The sequence below is a fragment of the Microdochium trichocladiopsis genome, assembly GCF_020744255.1.
Source record: "Microdochium trichocladiopsis strain MPI-CAGE-CH-0230 chromosome Unknown B0I36scaffold_9, whole genome shotgun sequence".
Classification (NCBI taxonomy): domain Eukaryota; kingdom Fungi; phylum Ascomycota; class Sordariomycetes; order Xylariales; family Microdochiaceae; genus Microdochium; species Microdochium trichocladiopsis.
Genome location: NW_025763552.1, coordinates 197,787 through 223,054, shown reverse-complemented (window position 1 = coordinate 223,054; position 25,268 = coordinate 197,787). Strand labels below are relative to the sequence as shown.

General features: G+C 55.9%; 10 protein-coding genes across 10 annotated transcripts; 5 read left to right on the top strand and 5 right to left on the bottom strand.

Moving 5' to 3' along the window:
- Window positions 1-28: 28 nt before the first annotated feature.
- B0I36DRAFT_352635 (uncharacterized protein) lies at window positions 29-3,113 on the top strand (the record flags this gene model as incomplete). Its single annotated transcript, XM_046157131.1, has 3 exons — window positions 29-40; window positions 378-476; window positions 1,509-3,113. The coding sequence occupies 3 exons, from the start codon at window positions 29-31 to the stop codon at window positions 3,111-3,113; spliced, it is 1,716 nt and encodes a 571-aa protein (XP_046007942.1).
- Window positions 3,114-3,890: 777 nt separating this feature from the next.
- B0I36DRAFT_352634 (uncharacterized protein) lies at window positions 3,891-4,496 on the bottom strand (the record flags this gene model as incomplete). Its single annotated transcript, XM_046157130.1, has 1 exon — window positions 3,891-4,496. One exon carries the CDS (start codon window positions 4,494-4,496, stop codon window positions 3,891-3,893), a length of 606 nt encoding a protein of 201 aa, XP_046007941.1.
- Window positions 4,497-5,714: 1,218 nt separating this feature from the next.
- B0I36DRAFT_250584 (uncharacterized protein) lies at window positions 5,715-8,068 on the bottom strand (the record flags this gene model as incomplete). Its single annotated transcript, XM_046150555.1, has 6 exons — window positions 5,715-6,547; window positions 6,646-7,029; window positions 7,085-7,180; window positions 7,243-7,381; window positions 7,469-7,770; window positions 7,855-8,068. The coding sequence occupies 6 exons, from the start codon at window positions 8,066-8,068 to the stop codon at window positions 5,715-5,717; spliced, it is 1,968 nt and encodes a 655-aa protein (XP_046007940.1).
- Window positions 8,069-8,989: 921 nt separating this feature from the next.
- Window positions 8,990-11,246, bottom strand: B0I36DRAFT_161986 (aminopeptidase Y). The gene is made up of 2 exons (XM_046148674.1): window positions 10,631-11,246; window positions 8,990-10,559 (listed from the first exon to the last, which is right to left on the bottom strand). The coding sequence occupies exons 1-2, from the start codon at window positions 10,852-10,854 to the stop codon at window positions 9,308-9,310; spliced, it is 1,476 nt and encodes a 491-aa protein (XP_046007939.1). The 5' UTR covers window positions 10,855-11,246; the 3' UTR covers window positions 8,990-9,307.
- Window positions 11,247-11,638: 392 nt separating this feature from the next.
- On the bottom strand, window positions 11,639-12,886 carry B0I36DRAFT_366338 (uncharacterized protein; the record flags this gene model as incomplete). Its single annotated transcript, XM_046159280.1, has 3 exons — window positions 11,639-12,510; window positions 12,598-12,684; window positions 12,748-12,886. 3 exons carry the CDS (start codon window positions 12,884-12,886, stop codon window positions 11,639-11,641), a joined length of 1,098 nt encoding a protein of 365 aa, XP_046007938.1.
- Window positions 12,887-13,475: 589 nt separating this feature from the next.
- B0I36DRAFT_331339 (uncharacterized protein) lies at window positions 13,476-15,004 on the bottom strand. Its single transcript, XM_046154968.1, has 2 exons — window positions 14,421-15,004; window positions 13,476-14,325 (listed from the first exon to the last, which is right to left on the bottom strand). The coding sequence occupies exons 1-2, from the start codon at window positions 14,733-14,735 to the stop codon at window positions 13,519-13,521; spliced, it is 1,122 nt and encodes a 373-aa protein (XP_046007937.1). The 5' UTR covers window positions 14,736-15,004; the 3' UTR covers window positions 13,476-13,518.
- Window positions 15,005-15,578: 574 nt separating this feature from the next.
- B0I36DRAFT_352629 (uncharacterized protein) lies at window positions 15,579-16,027 on the top strand (the record flags this gene model as incomplete). The annotated part of the gene is made up of 3 exons (XM_046157129.1): window positions 15,579-15,592; window positions 15,658-15,818; window positions 15,888-16,027. The coding sequence occupies 3 exons, from the start codon at window positions 15,579-15,581 to the stop codon at window positions 16,025-16,027; spliced, it is 315 nt and encodes a 104-aa protein (XP_046007936.1).
- Window positions 16,028-17,229: 1,202 nt separating this feature from the next.
- On the top strand, window positions 17,230-18,847 carry B0I36DRAFT_294989 (uncharacterized protein; the record flags this gene model as incomplete). Its single annotated transcript, XM_046151834.1, has 5 exons — window positions 17,230-17,793; window positions 17,896-18,088; window positions 18,158-18,277; window positions 18,381-18,725; window positions 18,789-18,847. The coding sequence occupies 4 exons, from the start codon at window positions 17,230-17,232 to the stop codon at window positions 18,521-18,523; spliced, it is 1,020 nt and encodes a 339-aa protein (XP_046007935.1). The 3' UTR covers window positions 18,524-18,725; window positions 18,789-18,847.
- Window positions 18,848-19,757: 910 nt separating this feature from the next.
- Window positions 19,758-21,882, top strand: B0I36DRAFT_366334 (uncharacterized protein; the record flags this gene model as incomplete). The annotated part of the gene is made up of 5 exons (XM_046159279.1): window positions 19,758-20,056; window positions 20,240-20,368; window positions 20,435-20,608; window positions 20,680-20,721; window positions 20,787-21,882. 5 exons carry the CDS (start codon window positions 19,758-19,760, stop codon window positions 21,880-21,882), a joined length of 1,740 nt encoding a protein of 579 aa, XP_046007934.1.
- Window positions 21,883-23,418: 1,536 nt separating this feature from the next.
- Window positions 23,419-23,903, top strand: B0I36DRAFT_352626 (uncharacterized protein; the record flags this gene model as incomplete). The annotated part of the gene is made up of 2 exons (XM_046157128.1): window positions 23,419-23,446; window positions 23,626-23,903. 2 exons carry the CDS (start codon window positions 23,419-23,421, stop codon window positions 23,901-23,903), a joined length of 306 nt encoding a protein of 101 aa, XP_046007933.1.
- Between the last annotated feature and the right edge of the window lie 1,365 nt (window positions 23,904-25,268).

The following is a 25,268-nucleotide window of genomic DNA, read 5'->3' as shown; positions in this document are numbered from 1 at the left end:
GGAAAGTGATCCAGCGAAGGATACAGACATGTTTGGCGAGGTACGGTCGTGTGACGATGCTGAAAAAGCTCTCGCGGTCTGCGACGAGGGCGGAGAGACGAACGCATCGGAAGAGGTGTCTGAGTATGGATTCATCGTTATGTGTCTTTACAAGTCTTAGGGCTTTGAGGTCTGGACGTTCGAGGTTGCTAACAATGGCATCGAAGATCTCGGGTGGGAGACGGTCGAGTCGCGGTTGCGGTTGGGTGTCTGGAGTTGCTATTGTCCCTGTTTTGACAAATGCAAAAGAGAATCGCGAATGGCAGTGGACAGGTGAATTGGCAAGGACCAAGAAGTGATTGACATGTGCCAGGCTGTCGTGTGGAATGTGCCTGCAGGGTGAAGTTGCAAAGTCTGGCACTCGTGGCCGGAAGGTTGAGTTGAAGAACAAAGACACGGCTGGTCAGAACGAGCCAAGGTGTCGGCGAATCCAGTGGGTAGGTGCCTTGCCAGAGTATCGCTGCATGGGCGGGCGGAATCCGACGATGAATGAGGTAAAAGAGTTCCTCGCCAGAGCGTTACTGAGTGCCTGAGAGAGGCAGAAACAAACACACAAGGCCACGGCGTGCTGAAAGTGTGTTGGCAATGTACTGACAGCGTGGTAATGTTTGTCCGGCTTGATGCTCTCATTCACCCATGACTCACTGATACTTCGCTTTGATGGACACCATCTCTCATCGGCCCTGGCCATTCACTCGAGGGCTGGTCACTTTCATCCCCGCCGGACGCCTCGCCCATCAAGCCCAGCTTCGTTACAGTATCAGAAGGGTCAACAGTGACGCAGAGGAAGTCTCCATTTCCCAAAGGCCGGTTGACCTGGGGTCTGGCTCTGAGTCTCAGCTCAGTCTGCCCCAAGTGTGTTAACCAGTGGCTCGCCATCTGACACCTCACGCACAGCTCACCCAGACTCAACAGGTCGGCACAGACTCGCCACGCACCTTCCGCGTCCACGCCTAGGACGCGTCTTCATCCAGGAATCTTCGAGCTTGTGTCTTCCCTTTCGAGCTTCAGTCATCGCCTCCCCGCCCACGAGGGGCTTATCAACTTGGCAGGCTCCCTCAACAGCCGCAAGCAATTCCCGCGAGCACATATCAAACACACCACATCACTCTGTCTCCACGGCACCGCATCGCTCCCCTTGAACAAGAGCACTGTTCTTTCTAAATAGCCAGTGGGCTTTTGAGGACTCCCCGCTCATCTCAACGGTGTGTCGGCGTCGGAGCGCTTGTACTGACCGCTCCTTCTGGCCAAGATGCAAAGACGTTGCAACACTGCCATCATGGACGCCGGTGTCGCCAAAGCAGGCGTGCAAAGTCTACCGCCCGAGTTGTTCGATATGATTACCAGCCAGCTCAGTAAGGAAGACCTCAAGCGCTTGCGGCTTCTCTGCAAGCAACAGGATCCACTGATCGCGCAATACTTCATCTTCCGTTCGCGTTGTGCTCTCGCCACTCAAGATTGATCGACAGGCGTTCCTCAGCATCGCTTCTCGACCTTATCTGACACAGTCGATTGAGGTCCTTCAGTGGGTCATGTTTCCTGACCAAGAGACCGTTCTCAGACGATGGATGGGTGGCCCGTTGAGAGGATACAGCAGGAAAGCGAGAGTGATGAGCCAGGTCTTTCTGGATGACTGCTGGCTTCCGCTTCGAGATTGGCCACGCGAGTGCACCCGCGCATGGGACGCATTTTGCCCAGAGCTCAGTGCAGCGCTCTCCGCGATGCCGCATCTACAAACGCTGGAGTTGCGAGAATACCGCAGCTTGCCAGGCTATCACCCTATCAAGGGCCATGGCGCAATCTCCTACAAGGATGGCCCCAAAATCGGAAGCCTGGACTGGAACGATAAGACCAGCTTGACAGAGCCGTACAAGTTCCTTGCTCAGGCCATTGAGAACAGAAACAACAACATGGAGGAGTCGGACTGGGTCGGGAACGCGGTGGTCTCCTGGACCAGGTTTGACGTTTCTGACAAGGTGGCCAGCGTCACCTACTTCCGCCCCGTCCCCATAGCGGATCTCCAGCACATCAGGAACGTCGACATCTGTTTACCTCGCTCCGGCACGGACTGTGTGAGGACTCTTGCGACTATCCTAAGTTCGCTCCAGTGTCTCGAGAGCCTCACTGTTCGCTACAAACCCGATCCCGGGTGTCGCATCCCACCAGCATCAGATTCCAATCCGGAGCTCGCTACGGCCTTTTTCGACTCACTTGTCTGTGGTGATGCTCGCTGGCCTCGCCTCTGCATGCTTAGTCTGATCCGCTTGAAGATACCCGCGGCCGTGATGGCGAGCTTCCTTGCATTGCACGCCCCCGGGCTCCAGCAGGTCGAGTTCAGGGACTGCAAGCTCACGACGGCACACATCGAGGCAATCGCTTCGATCCAGCTCCCTAAGCTGTCTTGGTTTACCGCCTTCACGCCAGAAGCCAAGGAAGACATCTCGCCGGCGGAATTCACGGACTACCTGAAAAATAACCAAGGCAACTTGGCCAGCGGATCCTCCTCCCGTGTCGGCACGCACCTTGAGTCCCAACCGGGGGACGCGTTCGTCAGCGTCTTCGAACCCGTCGACGAGCAGGATCGTTCTATTCCTCACGGGACCTGGTCACTGCCGTCGCTCACGGGCGGCTACATCTTCGACGTGACGCCGCGCATGTCAACTTTCGGCTCGGGAGCTGAGAGCTTCAAGGCTTTGTGGCGATGGGCACGGTCCAACCCCTCTCGCGACATTTACTACTGGCAAGCAGACCCCGGCGACGCTCAGGCGGAGCCGACCTACACATGGAGTTGCAGTCGAGGCTCAACGGCGGAACGTGTGGTCTGTAGAGATCCGCACGAGATATGGGATGACTGGGGCAAAATCCCCGGCGATGTGGCCACTCCCACACCCTTTGGTCCGGACTTTGCACGCCTCGTCCACGGCACGGAGCCGTGGGGCAATGCAGAGGCTCCCGGTGATGAAATCCCACCATATGCGACCAAGCTCACCAAGAGAGCAATCAGAGACTTCAAGAAGCATGCACGTTGGATTGATCCAGCGAGGGAACAGTTCTGGTTAGAGCTACTGCGTTGAAGGCTTAGTGGGTTCCTCGTCCTGTTGATCGGCTGTGCCTCTTGCATGGCTATGTTGTGTACCAAAGCTCTTCTGGCACGAGGCGTATGAAGGAGGCGAAACCCCGACACAGCAGAGTACTCAGAGGTCGGGCACAGCCGAGGTTGCCAACACGCGCGTTTGTAGATCGGCACCATCCACTTCCACACAAGAAATTGGCCATGTACGACGAGAGACCAAACTGTAGAGAGTTACAATAGCCAATTGTAGAGTCACAACAAGTAAAATTTGGTAAAAGCATCCCTGTACAGCTGGAAACTGATAGTGACGATGCGTTTGATGACAATACGGAAGGCGGTAGTCACACCAGTCTCCTAAGCAGCAAACCCGGCGATGAGAGGTTTGATGAACGCGTCAGGCGCAACCCTAACACGATGCCAGCGCCTATGGTGCTCTAAGAACGCTACAGCTAGTCTAACAAGTTGACAGCCCAACTAGCGAGCAACTTTGCGCAGTGTCAACCAGGTTCTCCTCATCAGCGACGTGACAGAAGCAGGAAGGGACGGGTGCAGCTCTGTAGGGGTCGCTTTATGCCAAGAAAGTGCAGCGTGCGAGGGCATCTAATCCACGTATATCAGATCATGCAGATGATGCTAAGGCCCCAAGGTCTCGTGTTGGTCAGAGAATTATTCAGCGGTTCGATATGATCTAATGGAGCAAAGTCAATGCCCGAACAACCACTGGTCATCCCCCACCGTAAGGGACTTCCGTCCATCACTACTCCCTTCCCAGCTATGCTCAAAACGTGTTGTTCACACAGTTCGGGTCAGTGTTGTAGCATCCCTTCAACAGCTTGACCTTGGCACAACTCGCCAGGATTGGGGCATTCTGATCCCCCAGTGCGAAGAGCTGCCACCCGCCCGCGTGCGACCACCTGCACGCAATAAAGCCCAGCCCATCGGCAGCACCCTTCTGCAAGAACCCCGTGTCCTTGGAATACGTGAACTCGGTGCCGGGGTCGGCGGCGTCCATGCTGAGGTCGCCCCAGCTGCTGTACGGAAGGCCCGGGTCCGCACGCAGCGATGACTTGGTCTTGTCGTCGCCGCTGCCGTAGCCGAGGTAGTTGAGCTTGAATTTCTGCTTGTTGAAGTTGTACTGCTTGGGCGGGGCCGGGCCGCACTGCTGGATCTGGTTGGTCGAGGTGCCGGCGCCCGTGTGGTACGGGTTGACGCAGAGGCCCGTCACGCGGGCGTCAGACGACTGCACCACGAGGAAGAACTTTTTGCTGGCGGCGGCTTCGACGGTATCTCCTGCTGTGGCGGCAGCCGGGCCATCAGGAGCAGGAGCGCTGGCGGCGGTGGAGGCAAGACCCGCGAGGAGGAGGGAGGTGATGCTGAACTTCATGCTGGAAGTGTTTGATGAGCCTTTCTGGTATTTCTCGTGGGGCGATAAACGGCGCTGTGCCAACTAAGCGAGAACGGATACGAGGATAGGAGAACAGAGAGGCAAGTAATGCCGAGCACGACAGATGCCATTTATATATAGATGAACAAGGACGCAACAGAGCGGACTGGCCCGTATCGCAAGGCCGGCGCGCTAAGGAGCCGCGATCTTGATCCTGGGAAAACTTGACGTCCACCATTCGCTAGACACATAATCTCACCCCGCATGCAGTCCAGTGGCTTGGAAGATTGACGGGACAGGCGGCTGGGCCGGCACTAGTTCACTAGTTCTCGGAGCTTTCAAGGTTGCGAGCTGATGGAAGCTCCAGATGGGATTATCGACGGCCAGCAGGAATCCCCACGTGGGTTGGCTTCTTGCCTCGGCCGCAGAGGTACCTGAACCCGAGCCGGTGTGACATCGGGTCGATGCGGCTTGCGAATCTCATGTCGCTAGGTTTCGACCCAGCAAGCCACTTGTATCTAGCTCAGCCGAGCGCGGAAGGCATGTCTTGCAGTCGTGAAAAGAAGTTTGCATTCATCGCCTCGAGCTTTACTAGTTGCTTTTTTGTAGAACTTGTAGCAGCATTTGGGTAATGGATGATCAGCTAGTCGCTGTTTGGGCCAGGGGGGCGAATTCGTAAAGTGTTGACAGCGGCGATTGCCTGTCACTCGAATCTCTGGCGCTGCTACGTTGTGACAAGCGCCATTGCAGGCACAGCTAGCTAAACCGTGTCCGACTTCTCGGGTATGCAGAAACCGTGGAATGCTTTGGTGTCACACAAGGCTAGTTCGAACTCTATTCCCGCCGTCCGCTGTCGAGTGCGTGTTCGCCAACAACGGTACAGCTCGCATTACTGATTCACGAGTTTTATTTCCGCATTCCTGCCCTCAATAGAGAACAGCTGAGTTTTGTCTTGTCCCGTCAGTCTATTTTGGAACAAACTCCCGCCGGTTCGAGGCATGGCGCCGAAAGGCACCTCTTCAGTAATCGTCACTTGGCTTCTCGGATCTGAGACATTGGCTCTCAGACCTTGTCCGTAGCGAGACAATAGAGATGTTTTTGGCCATGACCTCAAACTTTAATTACGTTTACCAGGAAAGGTTATTCTTGCGACGTTTCTCGGTCAGTGAAGTTCTGGGGAAGATCATACATCGACAACTGCCTGCAAGCCCCCACCTCTCAGATCACTCCCTTGATCAGATCAGCCGCCCGCTCCGCAACCGCATACACGGTCTGGCAAATATTCGTCCCAACCAGCAAGTTCAGCACACTCGCATCGACCACCCGCAGCCCTTGCACGCCATACACTTTGAGCTCCGCATCCACCACGCCGCCCAGCTCGCGGGGCATCATCCCGCACGACCCTGTAGGGTGCATGGCGCTGGGCTGTGTCTCCTTGCGGATCCAGGTCACCCACTGCTCCTTGGTCTGCACGTCCAGACCGGGCCCCGTCTCCTCGGGCAGGAACTCGGCGTACACGGGGGACTCGAGGTTGAGCTTGCGGTGGAAGCGCGCCATGGCGATGAGGATGTCAAAGTCGACCGGGTTGCTGTACGTGCGCCAGTCGATGACCGGCGGGCCCGAGGGGTCCGTGGTGTTGATGTTGATCTCGCCCGCGCTGAGCGGGTTCTCGTAGGTGATGTAGAAGTTCGGCTCGTCCCCCGTGAACCCCTGCTGGTAGAAGATGACGTTGGGGTTGCGAATCGACGAGGCCATGGCCTGGAGCCGCGCGGCGTGGCCCGCGACGACGGTGGGATCTGTGTCCTGGCCGTTGGGGAGCAGTGATGCCACCGTCTCTGGGGAGGCCGCTTGCGCGTCGACCTGCGATGCGAGTGACTCGTACTCGTCTGGTGCCATGACGGTCAGCGGGAGCCAGGCGCCCACGTTAAATAGGTAGCGCGACCACGGGCCGGTATGATTGGCGGCCCAGAGCTCGTCGGCCCATTCCAGGAACTCAGGGTTCTGCCCAACCATGTCGTCCCGCCGGTTGGGGCGGAGGGTGAAGTTCTTGTCTACAAAGGAGAGAGTTAGAGTCAGTCAGATCGAAGGTTTGAAACCAGTATGCCGCGAGATTTAAGGCAGAGGAGAAATACGATAGGTATCAACGTACAAGCATATGTCAAATTTAAAGAAGTGTGGTCGTGGAAGTTCTGCCCAACGCCAGGCAAGTCGACCTTGACCTCGATACCCGCCTCATCTAGCAGCTTCTTGGGTCCGATGCCACTGAGTTGCAGAATCTGTGGGCTGTGATAAGTGCCTGCAGAGAGGACAACCTCCTTCTTCGCCTTGACAGCCTTCAAGTCCGGCGTGGTCGAGTTGTCGTACCGCCCGCGGAAAGTCGCTCCACAGGCGCGATTGCCTGCGTCGATTTCAATCTTGGTGACGACGCTGTTCGTCAGAAGATCATAGTTGGGTCTGTCGAGACCATCCCAATGGCCAGTCTTTGCATACGATCGGTTGAATGAACCCTCGCCATCGACTATCACGGCATCCCCTGTTAGTCGCGCTTTCCGGAGCACATATGTGGGACAACATGGCTAGAGTCTTACAAAAGCTCGGATACCAGTAAACGCCCGCTTCACCGGCACCTGCGTCCTCTGGGAACTTCACCCCAGGCACTTGTGCCAGTGCTTCGATCTGGTACTCTATTTTGTGTCAGTGTTGGCGCTTTCGTGTAGATGTCCACAGTGGAAGTACGAATACTTACTGACGCCGGGGAACTGAAAGGTTGGCCAGCCAGTGTACACCCGAGTTGAGTCCTCTTGGCCCCAATATTCAGATGGATTAGCTTTGAAGTATGGCATGACGTCAAGCGAGGCCTGAGAAGGTGTTTGCCGATGCGTTCCCTGTGTACAGCATCGAAATGTAAGCTTTGGTTTTCGTCAGAGGACAGTGGCGTCGCCATTTCAGAAGCATATTCGTAATGCACTAACCTTCTTGAAGTACGGCAGCATCCCCTCCCATCCCCACCCCTCGCCGCCGTCTCCATACACCTCCGCCCAGCGATTGTACTCGTCCTTTGTGCCCCGGGGGGCCTGCATCCCGTTGACCGCCGAGCTGCCCCCCACGACGTTGCCCACAAAGGCGAGCGTCGAGATGTTGTTGAGCTCGCGGTTGGGCTGGGTGTTGAGCAGGTGGAACAGGCTCAGATCGGTGAACCAGGTGAGGCTATCGCGGACGAGGTTGATCTGGTCCGAGTTTGATAGGGCGCCAGACTCGATGACCAGTACGGTGGCTTTTCACGTGGTAAGGGTTAGTACCGGTATGGAGAAGGGGTGCTTGCAAAACATGGGGGTCGACCGGGGAAATAGAAACGTACTGTCGGCATCCTCGCTCAGCCGGTCCGCTACCGTCAGTCCAGCCGCGCCGCCGCCGATGATGATGTAGTCATATGCATCTCTGAGGTCTTCTGGGCCGATGAGAGCACGGGCGCGGAGCTGTGGGAGTGCGAGGACCGACGTTGATAGCAGGAAGAGCGTGGCTGCTGTTGCTGCAGCTTTGTGACCTGTTGGCCGCAGCGACCTGGGTGCCATGTTCGTTGTTTGCGAGGTGGTCCAGGTCTACGATGACAGCGTGGTGGGGGCAAGGAGGATTGTCGCCGAGCGCGAAGTGTGTAGAGGCCATGCTATATATACCGGCCTTCTAGGATAGCCTACTAAAGAAATGCATGCAGGCACACATCATGGCGCATGCGTCATGCCAAGAGATTGGTCCTGCGGTCAGCGACACCGAGGGCAAGCTTTCCATAAGCATCCCGAGGGAGGAATGGGCCAATCATTTGCCTGGGAGGATTAGCCTATCCGCGGGGAGGGAGAGTGCGGACTTTGTGGTGAATGCGGAGATGATCCTTGTGCATGACCATGGCGTGGGGAAAGCAGCTCGGGGACCACGGCGATCCCTGTCCCGAAGTGAGCAAATAACCGCAGGTCTGACAAAGGGCAGGGCGGCGTTTTGTGGGGTTTTCGAAGGGGGTTTCTCGGGGGTCAGCAAGGGCGGAGGTAGGCAGATCTGCCATACGAGAGAGCCAAAGTGATTGGTCAATGGGCTGAACGCGAGGCAGGTCAAATATACAGGGAGAAAGAACGTATATCGAGCCGTTGTCCGCCATTGTATATCACAACTCAAGTCAAATGCCATAACAAGTTTGGGAGAGCTACGCTGAACCCGTCAAGATATAGAATCGGTTGCATTACGGAACAAGTATTACCACTACTATCTGAGGCTGGGCACTCCGGCCCTTATATATAAAACTGCGACAGAGTGATTAGTCAGCCAGTTGATTAGGTAATCAGACACATTCCCCCCTGCACTTCAACAGAAACACTGAGTGAGGAAAGTCTTTGACACTTAGTGCATCATGTGCAACTCCAGAGACCGACTTCGCTGCTATAGCACTGAGATTTCCAGGACATTTGATGCTACTGCGGCTTAATGGTGTGATGAGACAGTATGACATCATTCACACGGTGGAGTTTTCTGCCTGGCCTCGCCTAAGACTTCACGCCAACATTGTAATATGACCTGTATTTCGTAAGCTCTATGGAAAGTCCGAAACCTTTCTGTTCGACCCTTTCTAGACCTCGTGGCCGCAGCTGAGGAGATGTCTCTCCTCTGTGCCCTCCAAGAAGCTCAAGGCGTCAAAGTCATACCCCCAGTTGATCGGCTCGGCCCTCGCGAGCAGGCGCGTGCTATTGCCCACAGGCTTGGGAATCAGGTTGACTCCGTCGAGAGCAAGCGTAGTCATGACGTGTGCGGCGGCCTGTAATCTCATGTTAGTCAGCAAACTCTCCCCGGGAACAAGCGGCCAACAACCAACAAACATGACTGACCTTGGCATTGTTGGTGATGGTCGTGCCGTTGGGATTCTGGATGCTATCGCAAGCCTGATGATAGCACGGATCCTGTGCAGGCGCCGTGCCCGTTGATAGTCCGCCGAAGGGTTTACCCAGGATCTTCCAGAAGGACGCGTAGTCGGTGCCGTTGGTCATCGGCGCCTCGGTGGTGACTATGCCCTTGGCGTTAAAGTGCTCGGTAAAGAGCCGCTCAATGACCTCTGACCCGGCCGGCGCAACGACGCCGTGCGTGGTGCCGTCGGCGTCGAAAACGCCGTAGTAGCCGCGCGAGACCATGTCAAAGTTGAGGTACGCCAGCACGTCGTCGGCCTCGTCGGTGCCCGCGAGCCCCTCGCAGTACGCCTTGCTGCCGAGCAGGCCATTCTCCTCGGCTCCCCACCAAGCGAAGCGCAGCTTGTTGGGCGAGGTGAACTTATCCATCTGCCGGGCAATCTCGAGCACGAGCGCCGTGCCGGACCCGTCGTCGTTGATGCCCGGGCCGGCCTGCACCGAGTCCAGGTGCCCTCCCAGCACGACCACGTTGCGCGGGTCACCGTAGTTGGTCTCGGCAAAGACGTTCTGCGTCGTGCGGTTCTCAATCACCTGCGTCTCCTGGAAGAACGCCTCGAACGTCTCCCCGGCGTCGAGGCGCGCCTGCAGCGCCAGGCCGTCGTTCATGTTGATCCCGCCGGCGGGGACGAACTCGGGGCTCGGGTTCGATAGCGTGCCCGCGGTGAGGTTGGTGGCGACGTTGTTGTAGATGATGACGGCGGCGGCACCGGCGGCCGCGGCCGGGCGGATCTTGCCCGCGAACGTGGTCCCGTCCGGGCACGCGCCGCGCTGGACGAGCACAATCTTGTCCTGGACGTCGATCCCGGCGTAGTTGGCCGCGTTGCAGGACAGGTTGCCCGCCGGGGCAGACACGACCTGCGCGGTGAGGCCCTCGGGGGTGGTCGAGGGCGAGTAGGTGAGCCCAAAGACGTAGTAGGACGTGTCCTCGACGGTCAAGGAGATGTCGGTGACCTGGGCGAATCGCGCCTCAAAGTCCTGCTTCCAGACTGTGTACTGGCTCAGCTTGGAGATCTCGCCGTAGATGAAGTCGACCGAGGCCGCGTAGCCCGGCAGGCCGAATGCGCGGTTGCCGCCATTGGCGTAGGCAATCGTGTTGAGGGACTCGAGCGTGGACCAGATGCTGTTGCTGTCGTGTTAGTCTCCGCGCTGTAGGCTGAAATTGCAGCTGGGACTAGTTTGTCAAAGACTCACTTCTTCTCCTCAATAAGGTCCTGCAGCTTCTTGGACTCGACAATCGGGCGGCCAGGTCCCGGAGGCGGCGGAGGAGGCGGCGGCGGCGGGGGAGGAGGAGGAGGAGGAGGAGGAGGAGGGTGAGGCGGGTGACCACATGACGGAGGGCTGTGACCAGGAGGTGCCGGGCTAGCAACGACGCCGGCGACCATGGCGAGCCATGGGACGACTTGGGTAGTCTTCATCTTGGCTTGAGACTGTGAGCGACACACACAGGAAGACGTGTGCGACTTGGCTGGATCACAATTGAAGACGGACAGCCCTGCCACAAGGTGTCAATTGCGCAGACTGGTGGCACTCAAGCGCTTATAAAGTAACTCGCCTGTCCCCGGGCCGAGAAGACAAAGCCGCCTCTGTCCGTCATGTTGGACCGTTGTGAGGAGATCTGCTCCGCACTCTCTAAATTTCATGATAAGGCGCCACCGAATTGGACCTGTTTCGGGCAGGTGACAAAGTCTTGGGTCGCAGCGATCGCGGGCCAAGGCTCGTACAGGTGCCGCTTTGTGGACCTCGCCAAGCTGTCGCCAAGCCGAACCGGCAGATGCGGAGAATGAGGGCACTCAGGACAAGGCACAAAAGCAGAGACGGTGTGGCTATCTGCCCTATCGACATGGTCTTGGCTGTGGGGCCCGGCATTTCTGGGTCACTGCCCCTGTGCCGAACGAGCTGGTCCTCCCAATCTGCATTGTTGAAAGGCGCCGCACGTCTTTTTGCGCGGTGGCGTTAAGCAGTCAGCGGGTGGCTGGCGGGAGCTTTTTCTGGAAGGTCCCAAGCAGCTTAGCTCGGACAGCACGGCACAAGCCGCTGGGCAATTCGTTGATGACGTGCAGTGAATGACCGACATTTGGCTGCACAGTTGTATAGTCTCGAATGTCGTGTTGGCAAGGCAGGGAAAGACTCCTCTCTGGGGCCGGCAACAAGTTCCTCTTTCTCATTGTGTCGCGTCGATGGCCCTTGTTCGGACTTCCATCACTGGTCCAGGGCTTGGCCTAGAGTGTACATGCCACTTCGAAAGTAGTCTTGCATCCTCCCCATGATGACTGGGTTGCTCCCAAAACCGATGGCTGCCGTCTCTATGCCATCACGGTGATGATAATGCTCGCAAGGTGATTGCCGGATACCAGCATGGAGTGTGGCGTATTCCCGATTCGACACGCCATCTTGATATTGTCGCTGTTGATGCTCATCTCCATCAATCTGGCTCCCTCGCCCGCGTAGCAATTCGCCAATCGCTTTTGGCGAGCTGTCCGTGCTCATGTCCGTCTGTACTCCAGCATCCGCGTAGGCGGGCCTGCCATGTGGCCTCGAGTCAGCGTGGACTGGGATGTCATGTGTATGGCACGAGCACGCCGACTCGGGTGCCTCGGGGCTCTCGCCCGTCAGCGCTGGCGACAGCGAGCGCCTCGTTCGGGACCAGGTCTCAGATCTCTCCACTCCTCGCTTGAAGCTCGACGTCCTAGTCAGAAGCCTCGGCAGCGATTGGCCTGTCTGCTCCTCGACTTCCTTCAGCCGGTTCCGTCCCTCGGTGCGGCCCATGACACTGTTTCGATGATGGCTCGCACTTGTAGTTGTCCGTGAGCTGGGGCTGCTGCTTCCGCCGCCGCCTAGCAGAGACAGTGGTCTTGCCCTCGATGCAGATGGCCGGTCCGCGGACATGGCGCGCTTATGCTGGAGATCGGTGACCTCGGGTCTCAAGCCTGTTGATCGTCTGTGGAGCCAGCCTGTCCCTTCACTCATTGTCGTGGCGCGCCGGAAACGGTTGCGAGGGCTGGAAGTGTCGGCTTGCTCGCTTCGGATCTCTCCATCGCGATCGCTGGCCAGGAAGGTATCGTCGCCATAGACTGTTCTCATGGGATGGTTAGGATGCTCTCAGTGACTTGAAAGTGGCGCGTCATTGCCATGTGGGCAGATGGGTGTGGGCTTCGTACGTATTACTTGCAGACTCTCGAAGTCTCGGGTTGTTCCGTCTGGGGGAAAGAGCCATTGCTCTAGCCTCGCTGGGAGTGCATCCGAGCCTGTGAAGAGTATCGTCAGTATCACAAAGGAAGAGTCAGTCTCTGCCGCATGGACTTTCTTACGCTGCTTATAGGTGCCCAGCTGCGTCCTCCAGCAGATATAGTACTGCCCGCCGGAGCCGAGCGCCGTGACGACAAGCTCCGCAATGCCATCTGTGGGACTCCCGTCGTCGTTGATCGCTTTGAGTGCGTCAGCAAGCATCTTGTTGCGTCTCTGTAATTATGTCGAAGTCGTGCCTGGCGCGGATACTTGTAAGAATGCAAAGGTACCAGTCCCTCTTTAGGGGGCGATAGTTGGGATCATGGGACGAAACGAGATGTTGTCTGTACACCACGACTCGCCAATGCGGTGACGACAAAACATGAATGATGACCCCAGTCCCCCTCGGAGCCATTAGCTACGTTCTCCGACGGCTGGCAGGGCTGGCCTCAGTCCAGGCCATGGCGTCGCAGTAGAGTGGGGGCTTCTTGCGAACGACATCGACCCATCGCTCTGGAACTCGACCCATATCCAGGCAGCCCCTGAGAGCACTGACCTAGCCACAAAGGAGAGACAAAGCGGCCCAGTTGCTATGCTGTGGTCGCGGCTGAAACACTACTGGGAGTCTTGGATTTGTAACGCACCGTCAAGCATGACGAAACCCTGACGTCCCGCCAATATCGCTTTGTTTGTGCTTGACATCGGGAGTCGTCTACTGCGGGCTAAAAAGTACATCTTAGACAATAGTTGGAGGCTACACACATTTTTGATGCATTAAACACAAGTTGATCTCTTATTTGGCTGCAATTGATTCATAGACCCGTGTTTGGTATTGTGATGGCCTATCCTATAATCTACATGTGTGAAACATCTTCCACATATGGCTGCTGATACGCGGCTGCAGTCGGTTTGTCCGAAATCGTTGCTCCTGGCTCGCCTTCATCGCCACAGATTGATGGGACGGCCGTCTTCGAGCCGACGCTCTCGCGGTCGTTGTCTAGCCCAAGTGACAAATGCGACCAATCCACTGGGATGGCATCGTCAGCAGCAGTCTGCGTCACTTCAGACCCAGCAGGCTCAGGCTCCCGGATTGAAGGAAACTTCTCAAGGAAAATCTCGTCTTTGCCCAGAAACTGCTCCTTCTCCTCTTCTTCCACACGGCCTCTCTCCTTGTGCTGCGCCATCATCTCATCCAGCGTTGTTGCCTCCGCCTCATCTCTCCTCGGTTTTCTCTCCTTCTTCTCTCTTCGCGTGAGCTCCACCTCCAACACCCTCGTCCCAAACGGCACCTTCCCTTTAAGCCCATTGTCATCGCGGTCGAAGTACAACGCCCAGACCCCCGGCGTCTCCTCGACCGCGACGAAACCCTCCCACCCCTCCAGTGTCATCCGTCGGTCCTGCCGAGTGCAGTCGAACGGGCCCGTGATGTGCGGCTGTGCGTCGACGCGCAGGCCATGCTTGACCTCATACGTCTCGCGGTCGACGTAGATCCAGTTGAGCATTGGTGGGTCCTCGGTGATGGTGCTCACGATGCCTTCGTAGGAAGAGTCGGGGTAGGGGAGGAAGTAGCCTGCGAAAGGGTGCCCGTCTGTTGTTGTCGTTGTCGTCGTGGTTTCTTGATTGTCCACGTGGCTTATAGTGCTTTCGCTTGCGATGTAGAGCTATCGTGCGCGGGAATCGACATTAGCATCACCGCATCATTCTCTCCTTGGGCTTTGCAAAGGGAACCACAGCCAAAGCATCGGAGCTTGCCCACCTTGCCATGCTTCAGCACCACAATCTTGCCATCAATGTCCCCCGCCCGGATCGACGGCCGCACACATGATGCAATCAGATTGCACCGCCGCGCGCGGTGCTCCTCGCGCTTGTTCTTGGCCTGGCTCTGCCGGATGGCCTCTTGGGTGCCCAGCATTGCCGGGCATATCGTCAGCGCGAGCAGCATCGGGATCGCCATGACTACCTGCTGCGCGTCGCCCGACTTGACGGCGTGTCTGAGGGAAGTGAGCGCGGTATCGAGGTGTTGGCCGTGGAGCTGGGCAATGTAGTCCTTGAGGACGTGCTCGTCATCCATTCGTGATGGGAAGAAGTGTTGTGCTGTACGGTCGAGGTATGCGGTGCTTGCGAGAGGTTTCTGGTTGATGGCTCGCCATGCTGAAGTGGAATTGAGCCAAATCAAACATGGTCTCTGGGCCAAAGGGTCCAAACTCGGTCGGGGGATTCAGGGGCTCGCCCAGAGTTCTCTGATGTTGCTATCAGCAGGGACAATACCTCCGTAGTTGCGCAATCTGGGTCGTGGCTGGCCTGAGAAATCGACCAATGAGTCCCACATTTTGGTCTGTGCGACACCGAGATCGTTAGATTATGGCACGATGCAGGTGATCGTCAGATGCTTGCGACGGAAGTAAAACGGCAGCTAACCGGGGTAGCGTAGCTTATTCGGTGGAACGTGGGGGCTGGACCCCTGTGCTTAGCCTGAGAGCCCTGGTCCATCTCAGATCTCCTGGGACGAATCTCAGGCCATCGGGGGCTTTTGAAGGGGTCTGGAGTAACATTGCTGAAGCTGCATCTACCGTTGGTGCGAGCTTGCCTGAGTGTTTTCGCTCTCCACGGGGCCATCTTTGCAGCCCCTGGCCAGACGACGGTGGACGAGCACATCAGACAGGGGCCATTCATTCTCGTACGAGCAATAGGGTCGGTCCCAACGCGAGGTGTCTTGTATTTTGTGATTTTCAAATGTTTCCGAGTATAAGAATTGCTCGAGATCTTCGTGTTTGAGGGGCTACTACCACACCATCATCGTCAGCTTCTTCATCCCTCAACCCAGCAACACATCTAAACGCAAATCACGACTCCTCTTCTAGTCCATTCATCAAATCACAAGCCCTAGCTTCAGACTGATCTACAAAACTTCACAATGTCTGCCAACGTGTAAGAACACACCAAGACATCAAGTACTCCTCTAGATGGAACACTAACATTGTCGCTCCCCCCAGTACTTCTACCATGCCCAAGCCTGCCAACGCCTACGGCAGTGAGTCTGACTCTGACGGCCAGGCCCGAGGCGGTCGCAAGGCCCAGTCTCAGCTGGCGCAGACACAGTTGACCAACGGCCTGCCGCATCTGCCCACTTCATCCGGTCTATCGCAACCAGCCGGTAAATGCAACTCCTCAACTGTGCTTTAAGGAAGAGCTTGTCGTTAAGATCACTGACTGGTTTTCACAGGCCAACTCCTCAAGGGCGCCACCGATGACAACGGCAACCAGAAGGCCGCCGCGCTGCTTGTGGGCATCAAGCTCGATCTCGAGGCCGAGGTGCACTTGACTGCGCGGGTGCGTGGTGACATCTGCATCGGACTGTACTAGGTGGTAGCGATGGTTCTGCACTCGAGGCGTGGAGATGGGATGATGTTCTCCGGCGCGAGGGACTGGAGGAAGGTGGGTGGAAATCCATGATGGCGAGATTGAGAAACGTGTCTAGCTGGTCTACACGTGAAGCAGATACCCTATGGCTCCCACATATCAGAGCCAATCATCAGCGAAATTCAATTGATCATCCACTGCACTTGGCCTAGAAATGCGAGAAATGAATAAATCTGTACAACTAGATGACGAAGGTGAGACAAGGGTGCGGCGAGGGGTGACTGACTTTATACAGAACCAGGAGGGCACTCCAATCCATGTCGTTGCTTACAAGCGACAGGCAATAGTCTCAGAATGTACGCGCGGTCCATGGTTTAAGGTAAGCTGATAGTAGAAGACGTCACACAGGCTATCTGCGATTCGGAGCAAAGGACCGGCGTTCTGCTGACGCCAGCACGAACAATTGCATCACTTCTCAGCAGCACTACTGCAATACGAGATAAATATTCTTCTGCACAAAGAAAAAAACATCAGAGATGAAAGACATCGCTGGCCCCCAACCTCTTTCGCTGAGTAATGCCACAGAGGTGGCAAACGACTTAAATCACAGTCCCAGCGCTTTCACAATGACAGCACAGATTCTCACTCGTTTCTTTTCTCTGGGCAATACAAGTAGTCTCATGCACGACAACCATAATGGCGGAGACAAAAAACACACTCCAACCTCTTGCCTCGCTCCTCTCCGCAAGCCAGGGCTATCAGAGACCTGACTCGTGCTTGCCCGCACCACGGAACAGAACACCCGGTGGGACGACCCTGAGTACTCTCTCTGCTCGCAGTGCAAGACCCGATTGTGCGGGGACGATGCCACGACATATCGAGATATGGCAAAGAAATGCAACGACGAAGATTCTATTTTTATGGGAAACAAATAATCTGATACAAGAGTGCGGTCTTGCCAGCCTGGCCTCGAGACAGTGACACTGAGACTCCCGGAAACCTCATTCCGGGGCCGAGGGGACGCCCCGCTGGAAGCCCGCGCCACCAGCGGCAGTCTCATCCGCCCCCGAGCACAGCGAGCCTTTTCGAAGTCACGGAAATATCAAGCTGAAATGCTTCCACGTCTTTCCCTGCCTGATTGTTCATTACCGTAGGCAATCCCCTTATCCAGAATCCTAAAATCATTTATCTGCAGCACGAGGAAAATGCCGCCTCGCTACGACCAGCATACCAAAGGCAGCGCCCTGATCCGCGAGTTCGCGCCGAGCATTGCCGGCAAGATCATCCTCGTGACCGGTACCGCGCCGAAAGGAATCGGGGCGCTCTTCTGCACCGCCATCGCCCAGCAGACGAATCCCGATAAGGCCCCACGGCTCATCATCCTCACAGGCCGGACCACAGCGTCTATCGCCCCGACACGGGATGCCATCAAGGAGTCAAACCCGGCCATCGAGACCATGGTGCTCGCCATGGATCTTGGCTCGCTCAAGTCTGTGCGCGAGGCCGCCGCCTTGGTGAACAGCGACGAGTGGGCCCGGGAGGTGCCACATATTGACTTGCTCGTCAACAATGCGGGGATCATGGCGTGCCCGTACGCTACTACGGCAGAAGGCTTCGAGTCCCAGTTTGGCGTGAACCACCTGGGGCATTTCCTGTTTACGAACATGATCATGGGGAAACTGCTCAAGGCTGCCGCGCCAAGAGTGGTGGCTGTGAGCAGCACGGGACATCGGGTCGGGCCGATCCGGTGGGGCGACGTTGGGTTCAAGGTCAGTTCTCGAAAAGACGCTCAAGGCATTCGGGCTGGTCAGATGTTGTGGCACAGCGATGGGAGAATAACAAACTGACGTTGCTGTATTGCATACCGACAGGACGGACAGTGCTACAACAAGTGGACCGCGTATGGCCAGTCCAAGACGGCCAACTGCTTGTTTGCCCTCGCCCTCGCGAGGAAGCTGGGTTCGAAAGGCCTGCAGGCGTATTCGCTATGCCCCGGCGCATACATGACTAATCTCGGCAGGCATCTTGACTGGAGCGAGACTGGCGACGCGTTGGAGTCTCTGCGTGAGTAATAATATGCTTGCTCCTTGTGGCTGCTGGGCGTGGGGGCCTGGCTGACATCTGACCAACCAGGTACTGTCGATGAGATCTTTGGTAACCCAATGTGCCACGAAGGCTTTGACCATGGCTTCACGGATGCCGATGGCATTATTGCGAATCACGTGTTTGTGTCGTTCAACGACGATATTAAAGGTGAGAGTGTTTCTCCATCCAAGGAATCGTGAATTCGAATTCATGATAGTGGCAACGACGACTGCCCTTGACTGAAGTGGTTGCTTACAAAAAGCACATACAGGCTTCAATGGAGGCTACTTCAAATACTGCCATTATGCAGACCAGGCCAAGGACGAGGTGTGGCCGTGGGCCAACAGTGCCATCGAGGCGGACCGGCTGTGGCGACTTAGTGAGAACATGGTTGGGCAGGAGTTCCCTTATTAAGCGCAGTCACTTGATGCGTCATTTTGTGACACACACTATCCACCCGCACCGTGCGTCAGCACGGCTGGCGCCATACATCGCGAACGATTCGGAATCTAGAAAATATAGTCTATGGGTGTGAAGTCAGCAAGTAGAAGCTGACGCCTTCTAGTTGTTTTGCTGGACTGTGCGCTGGCATGCAGTAGTCCAATGATATATCTAGGTAGGCTATCCATACCTCGATCACTGTGCGCCATGCCCTTATTGAACCCAGGGCTTAATCTAGGAGATCGACCCTTTGCCTACACTGTAAGAATAGCCCAAAGAATACCACGCAGTTGAGATACGTTGTCTGGAGTACAAACCGTGAGTCCAATATCCTCGCTTGTTCATGCACTCGCTCCGATTGTCATCATCCCAAGTACTTTCGCGCCCCTCTGTCACTTTATGAAAGACTGCCTGCAAAAAGGCCACGACATCGTCCCGCCCGTTAGGAGCATGAACTAGTGCCTACCGCCTGGATACTCCTTCTACTCGACCTGCGCGCCGAAGCCACTCAGAATGTCCTTCAGCTGTCGACCGTGTTGGACTAGCTCTCACTCTTCACTATAAGAGCTGAGCAACATATCACCAAGGCCATGATACAGGCTCAGGATGTGTGGGGCGACCAGCTTAGGCGCCTAGTATTAGTCGGCACGGGAGAGTTCACCCCAAAATTCCGTGGGTGTTAGGGTTTCTCGGGCAGACCGCTGCCCCTTCACCCCTTGCTTCATGTGGCTTGCTAAACTCCACTCTTTAGGGCGGTCCGATCCGATCCTATAGCGTCGAGCTTCCCTATGCTAGCCTCGATTCGGGTACGCCCGCCTGAAACTACAGTGTTCAGCTTTCAGCAGGACACAACAGTGCGCCACACTTGTAGGCCTGATCCGGTTTCTGACAGAAGTCCCTGCTCGCTAGTTGCATCAATTTGGAATACTAGCCAGCCATGTCTTGAACACTGTCGTGGGTTTGGCCAAACGCATCGACGTGCTTTGATGGCTCGAGGCCGCGTCCGCATCGTCGACGCCAGGAAGCAGCGAGCTGGGTGCCGGAGGCCTTCATGAGGAGAGTATGGAGGAGCAAGGAGAAGACCAGGTATAAAAGAATGCTCTGCTTCCAGCAGGGCCAACTTCAAGACCACCAATGTCGCCTCTCCAACTTCATTAGCCTACTTACATTCACCCTTATTGCCTTGTCGTTTCCAAAACTCTTCACCATGGGCTCCTTGGGCACTTCGGATCCGCTTTTGGCCATTGCCATGCGCGCAGCCCACGCACGTTCAGCCGTGAGCAAACATCTGCTCGAAAAGTACAAAGTCAAGTACAAGCAGCCGGATGCAGAATCCTTGCCGTTCCAGGCACACGTCATTCAGGAGCCCCATACACACAACGACGAAGATGGCGGGGGCGATCTGCCTGACAGGAACAAGAAGATTTGCATCATCGGTGCTGGCGCCGCTGGCCTTGCGGCAGCCATGAGTCTGCACGAGGCCGAGTTCTACAACATTGACATACTGTAAGCTTCTGGGAGGCCTGGCGGCCGGCTGTTCACGTACGACTTTCCATCAGATAACAAGTGCAAGCACAACTACTGCGATATTGGGGCGATGAGAATCCCAAATATCCCCAGGATGAAAGCGTCAGTACTTCCCGTGGCATCGTAAAACCCCTTCGTGCTGACATCGGAAACTCTGTGTAGTACGCTTGATCTCCTTGCCAAGTTGAAGGTCAATACAACTAGGTACTACTACGGCCTCAAGGGGCTCAGCGCCAAGCAATCAGACGAGATTGTGCCCAAGATGTGGTATTTCGAGAATAGCCGCCCCGAGTAAGTCCAATACTCCATGTCTGGTCGTGTCCACAAAGTTGTTAAATGCGGTCATGAGTTCACCAGGTCGAAGAAGTTTGCAGACGTGATGGACAGGCTCCTTCTGCAGCAGGGGTTCCTAGTCAGGGTCCCCGGAGACAAAGACAAACGTCAAGCAGGCAACTTTGAGGAAGCATATGACAACTTCATGAATGACAAGCTCGACAAACTCTCAACTAGATCCTATCTGCTCACCAAGGAGTAAGTCAGTGTGATACAACAGCGGTGCATCTGTCCAGTCAGGCAATCTGGCAATGTCCGTATGTCTGCAGCTACACCTACGAGGAAACGTTGTATGCCGAGCTTGCAGTTTCGTAAGTAACTCGAACCGTCAATTCTGGTTAAGCGGACTCCCGGGCCGCTAACACTTGACTCGCAGCGGCCGGAACGATTCATTCGACCAAGCTCTGCTTGAGACTGTCTGCGACTATCTTGACTTCCAGCAGGCGGAGAATGCTGACTGGTACCGTGTCGAAGGCGGCATGGAGGTACTTGTGAAGGCAATGGTTGATGAAGTTGCAAAGCGGCCCGAGACCAAGCTCAAGACTAACACAGCTGTCGTGGCACTCAAGAATGACGAAGACAGAAAGAAAATCATCGTCACGACGGAGAGCGGAGATGTCACGGAGTACGACGCCGTCTTCAACACAACATCCATGCCCTGCCTCGAGCGCATGGACATTTCAGAGCTCGGTCTCTCTAAGAAGATCCTCACTGGTATTCGCAGCCTGCACTACGACAACTCGGCGAAGGTCGCCATCAAGTTCAAGAAGGCCTGGTGGATGCCGCTGCTCAAGGTCCCTGGCGGTGTTTCGGCTACTGATCTTCCAATCAGCAATATCGTCTACCCGTCCTTCGACATCGCCGAGGACGAGCCGGCTGTCCTCTTGGCATCGTACTCGTGGTCGCAAGACGCGATCCGCATGGCCGCACTCTTCGACAACTCCAAACCCGGTGCATGTGAGCCAAATGTGGAGGATGAGGTCGTGAAGCAGGTGCTCAAGAACATTGCACAAGTTTGGTCCAAGTCGAAGCTGGAGCACCCGCCTACGTATGGGGACCTGCGAGATATGTATCTCAACCACTTTGCATGGTCTTGGGACCAGGACAAGTATACTGGTGGCGCCTTTGCACTGTTCGGGCCCGGGCAGTTCCAGAACTTTTACGCCGACTTCCAGGATCCGCAATGCCAGGGCAAGTTCATGATGTGTGGCGAGGCCATCAGCGTGGAGCATGCGTGGATATCGGGGGCACTCAAGAGCGCGTATTGCGCCGTGCTGAAGTGGACGCGCAAGAGGGATCTGAAGTGTGGCCATGGCGATATTTGTCAGACCCTGCTTAAGAGGTCGATCCTCGGCGGCGGCAAGGGCGAGCACCCGCTGGAGCTGGACGAGAATCTCCTGTACTGGACTGTCGACCTGCAGAACGTGGAGCTCGATGTCGCGGCGCCCAAGCTTGCGGCGGCCGCCGCGTAACATGGAAATGGATGTACTCTTTGTATCGATGACATCTTGGATCATCACCTCGTTCGTAATGCAATACACTGCCATTAAAGACTCCCCAGCTTCGGCTACTCTACCCATCAGCCTTCACCCAGCGGCATTCGAGGTACGGGAACAGCATTGATGTTCACCGAAAAGGCACCTGTGCGATCATGACAAGTGCCTCGGCGCACAAGTGACGTTGCGAGACTGCTATAAAATACAAGCACCGAAAATGACAGGGGAAATCCTTTTTTGTCCGCAGTATCACGCCTCCAGATTGTGCTTGAGGATCGTCAAGGTAAAACTATGGGGCCCGGCTACGGCTACACCCCTGGGCTGTCCGGGCTGTGGATTCAGCAGAGTAAATTCGCCATAAGGGCCAAGGTTCAAATAAAGGCGCTATGCTGTGGCGTTTATGTAAATGTGAACTCAAAAAGACTGCATATCTATGGAAGCAGTAGTAGTGCGTGACGCACTGGACACGAGACAGTGACTTGGATCAAAGGTCATGGTTACGGGCTGCCAGAATCGCGGTTTGCACTCAGTGCGACTTCTTTTACAGCACATTTGTAGCCTGTTTGGCAAATCTGTGAAGGTGATCATGTGTCTGTCTTCATCGCTCCCTGATCGTTGTTACCGAGCACCAGCGGCCCGTCAGGCCGCGGAGACATACGCATCAAGATCACGCGATCATACTGCGTAGCAACCTTAAGGTCTGTTCTTGTAGCTGGTCATTTTCGAATGGATTTTGAGGATGATGAAAGCCGCGACGGCTAGAGAAAATGCCCAGTGAACAGCATTAGCAGTCAAGACGTACTCGCAGCCTCGAAAGGCGCGATGCATTGATTTTGCTGTGCCGTAAGGAATCGGGGCCGCGTGGGGTGGAGCAATTCGCAACCCTCAACTCGCCCGGCGCAGAGGGAAACGCACTCTGAATGCAGATGACAGGAATCAAGGTTTGAGGTACCAAAGACGCAGACATGGTTCATTCGACGTCGCGACTGGTGGTGTTGGAACCATTGATTTTTTTTCTTTTTTTGCTCGGGGGGACTCAGCCGCAGCCAGCCCCTCATGTGCTCCGACGCAAGCGCCCGCCTCTGATACTCTATTCAACGCCACGAAGCGGTGTTGGGGGGGGCCTTCTGGGAGCTTGTGCTCCGTGAGCCATTGGCCAGTAAGTTAGCGTGTGTGCACTCGACCCAAAGATACCTTCACTCCGTGCTAGTCTCAACCACACTCCACGGGGATCACGATGTCATCTTTGCGTGACTATGATTTTGGCCAGCGATTGTGAGATGTCAAGATGCGGTCCGGTTACCTGCAGTGCTCTCTATACCTTTCCAACCACTAAGACTCACGCAGAAAGTCAAGTCGACCCAGCGGCCGAAAATCGTCTATATAAACCAAGCACTTTTCCCTCAAAAAGGTAATGTTTGCATTCTCGGCACCAAACGAATCGAGCACCTGAACAACAAATACAAGCACACAAACACTTCTAATCGTACCCTACGAGAACCCATCTTCATCATGTCTGACGACCGGTACAAGCCCACTGGTATGCAGCCACCTCCCACCATGCACATTGCACACAGATTACTGCAATCCCTCGTCATTGGCACAACACCACCACCGATGCTCCACTCCGTGTCCGTCCACCACACCACACAGCCATGCCCTCCCCAATAGATCCGCCCGCTCATCAGTGGTCCCCACTAATATACCCTGTCCTCGTAGAGCACGGCGGTCTCCGCGAGGATGGCCAACCCGACAGGCGCGTCGGCACCGGCGAGTTCGCCTACGGCAAGGTTGACCCCCATGAGGCGGGCGAGAAGGGCGGCAAGCTCAGCGGCATTGGCTCCAGCGACGACAATAACACTTCGGGCAGGTCGGGCAACTCTGGCAGCTCGGGCAGGTCGGGCGGTTCCCAAAAGGGACAGTTCGCCCACGGCAAGGTCGACCCCCATGAGGCTGGTCGGAAGGGCGGCCACGCGGCTCATGAGCGGAACGACTGAGTCATCACAGATGTCTTTTCAAGGCTGCCAGACTGTAGAACTTCCAGACATTGATTAGGCTATGGAGGATCATGATAGTCACGACGGGAATAAATAGCAGTAAAATGACGGAGATAAAGTGTCGTGACAATCTCCTCATAGTGTCACTCCCGCGTTTGTGTTCGGTATTAATTTATGCAATCCAAAATGACGGGTAGCTTAAGCACAATTCACATATCGGGCTAGATCATGGTTCACCACCTTTCCGCCAGCAGCTTTCCTGTGGCTTGCCTTGCCAACGGTGGCAGGGTGGGTCGATCAGGCCATATAACCACGAAGACGTTTTCCCCTTTCGGCCATTGTGTGAGGGCTCTCAACAACCTTAAACGGCTGCCTGGGGCGATCTATGCGGAGATTTCAGCAGTCATCAGTAACGGAAATGTTGATGCCTGGCGCTTGTTCCAAATCCATAAGCCTCCCGTCTAACATTAAGCATGCATTCTCTGAAAGCGCTCAGATCCTGATAGATAGGCGGACAGGGTCCAGTGCCGCTTCTCTGTCGCAGGAAAGGCTGCTGTGCTTTGTTGAGGCAAGTCTCGGGAAGTGCACTGCATCTGCACGCAGGGAGTACATGGAAAAAGAAATCACTTGGAGGCCGGTCCATTTTCGTGCCCAGCAAGCGGTCTCCCTGCACATCTCCATGCCACGAGCCTGGGTAGCAGGCAGAGCTCACGACGATTATGGTTTGTCTCCCACCGCCCGTAATCCCCATGAACAAATCACAGAGGAGCACGAAAATGCATAGCCTCTTCCTGCCAAGAGTCTCCATGGCAAATGTGCAGGTTTGGGTAGCTGTGCATCCAATGCAAGCGACCCCGTGACGGCGTGGTGGTGAAAGAAGGGCAAGCCCCTGGGCCATATCAGACCAGAGTGCAAAAGTGCAGGTTCTGTCGCTGGTGCTGGCAGCATCGTCCAGCTCTGGCTCTCCTGACTTGTCATTTAATTAAGCATCAGCCAGAATCCCGGGGTGTGCGAGCCAGGTACTGTACATATATTGCTTCCTCAGCTCCGCTGTTATTTATAGCCCGTGCGGGTCTGAGCAACGTGCACCGCTGGATGTTTCACAGTTTCGTACTGCGGCTGCCGAGATGGTCAGACCTCCTGCCGTTTGGAAAGTGCCGGTGCCCAGGGGGGTACAATCTTAAAGTTGTGGGCTGGCCCGACTGCCGCGCTGGCATCAGCGGCCGCCATTCGCCTCGAGGCTGTATTCTGCTGCCTGGACGGGTCCACGCAACGGCCTTGGCGCTTGTGCGCGGAGCCCCTTAGCTGACACACGTTTACTGTCTGAGCCACGACGACTCCCCGCCAGGCGGAGAAGTGCTGGAC

What these genes read in the sequence shown, in the direction of transcription:
- B0I36DRAFT_161986 (XM_046148674.1), bottom strand. Translation starts at nt 10,854, where the DNA reads ATGAAGACTACCCAAGTCGTCCCATGGCTCGCCATGGTCGCCGGCGTC. An exon ending in GACCTTATTGAGGAGAAGAA is followed by an intron (nt 10,560 to 10,630) that starts GTGAGTCTTTGA and finishes CGACAGCAACAG; the next exon opens with CATCTGGTCCACGCTCGAGT.
- B0I36DRAFT_331339 (XM_046154968.1), bottom strand. Translation starts at nt 14,735, where the DNA reads ATGGATGACGAGCACGTCCTCAAGGACTACATTGCCCAGCTCCACGGC. An exon ending in TGGTGCTGAAGCATGGCAAG is followed by an intron (nt 14,326 to 14,420) that starts GTGGGCAAGCTC and finishes CGCGCACGATAG; the next exon opens with CTCTACATCGCAAGCGAAAG.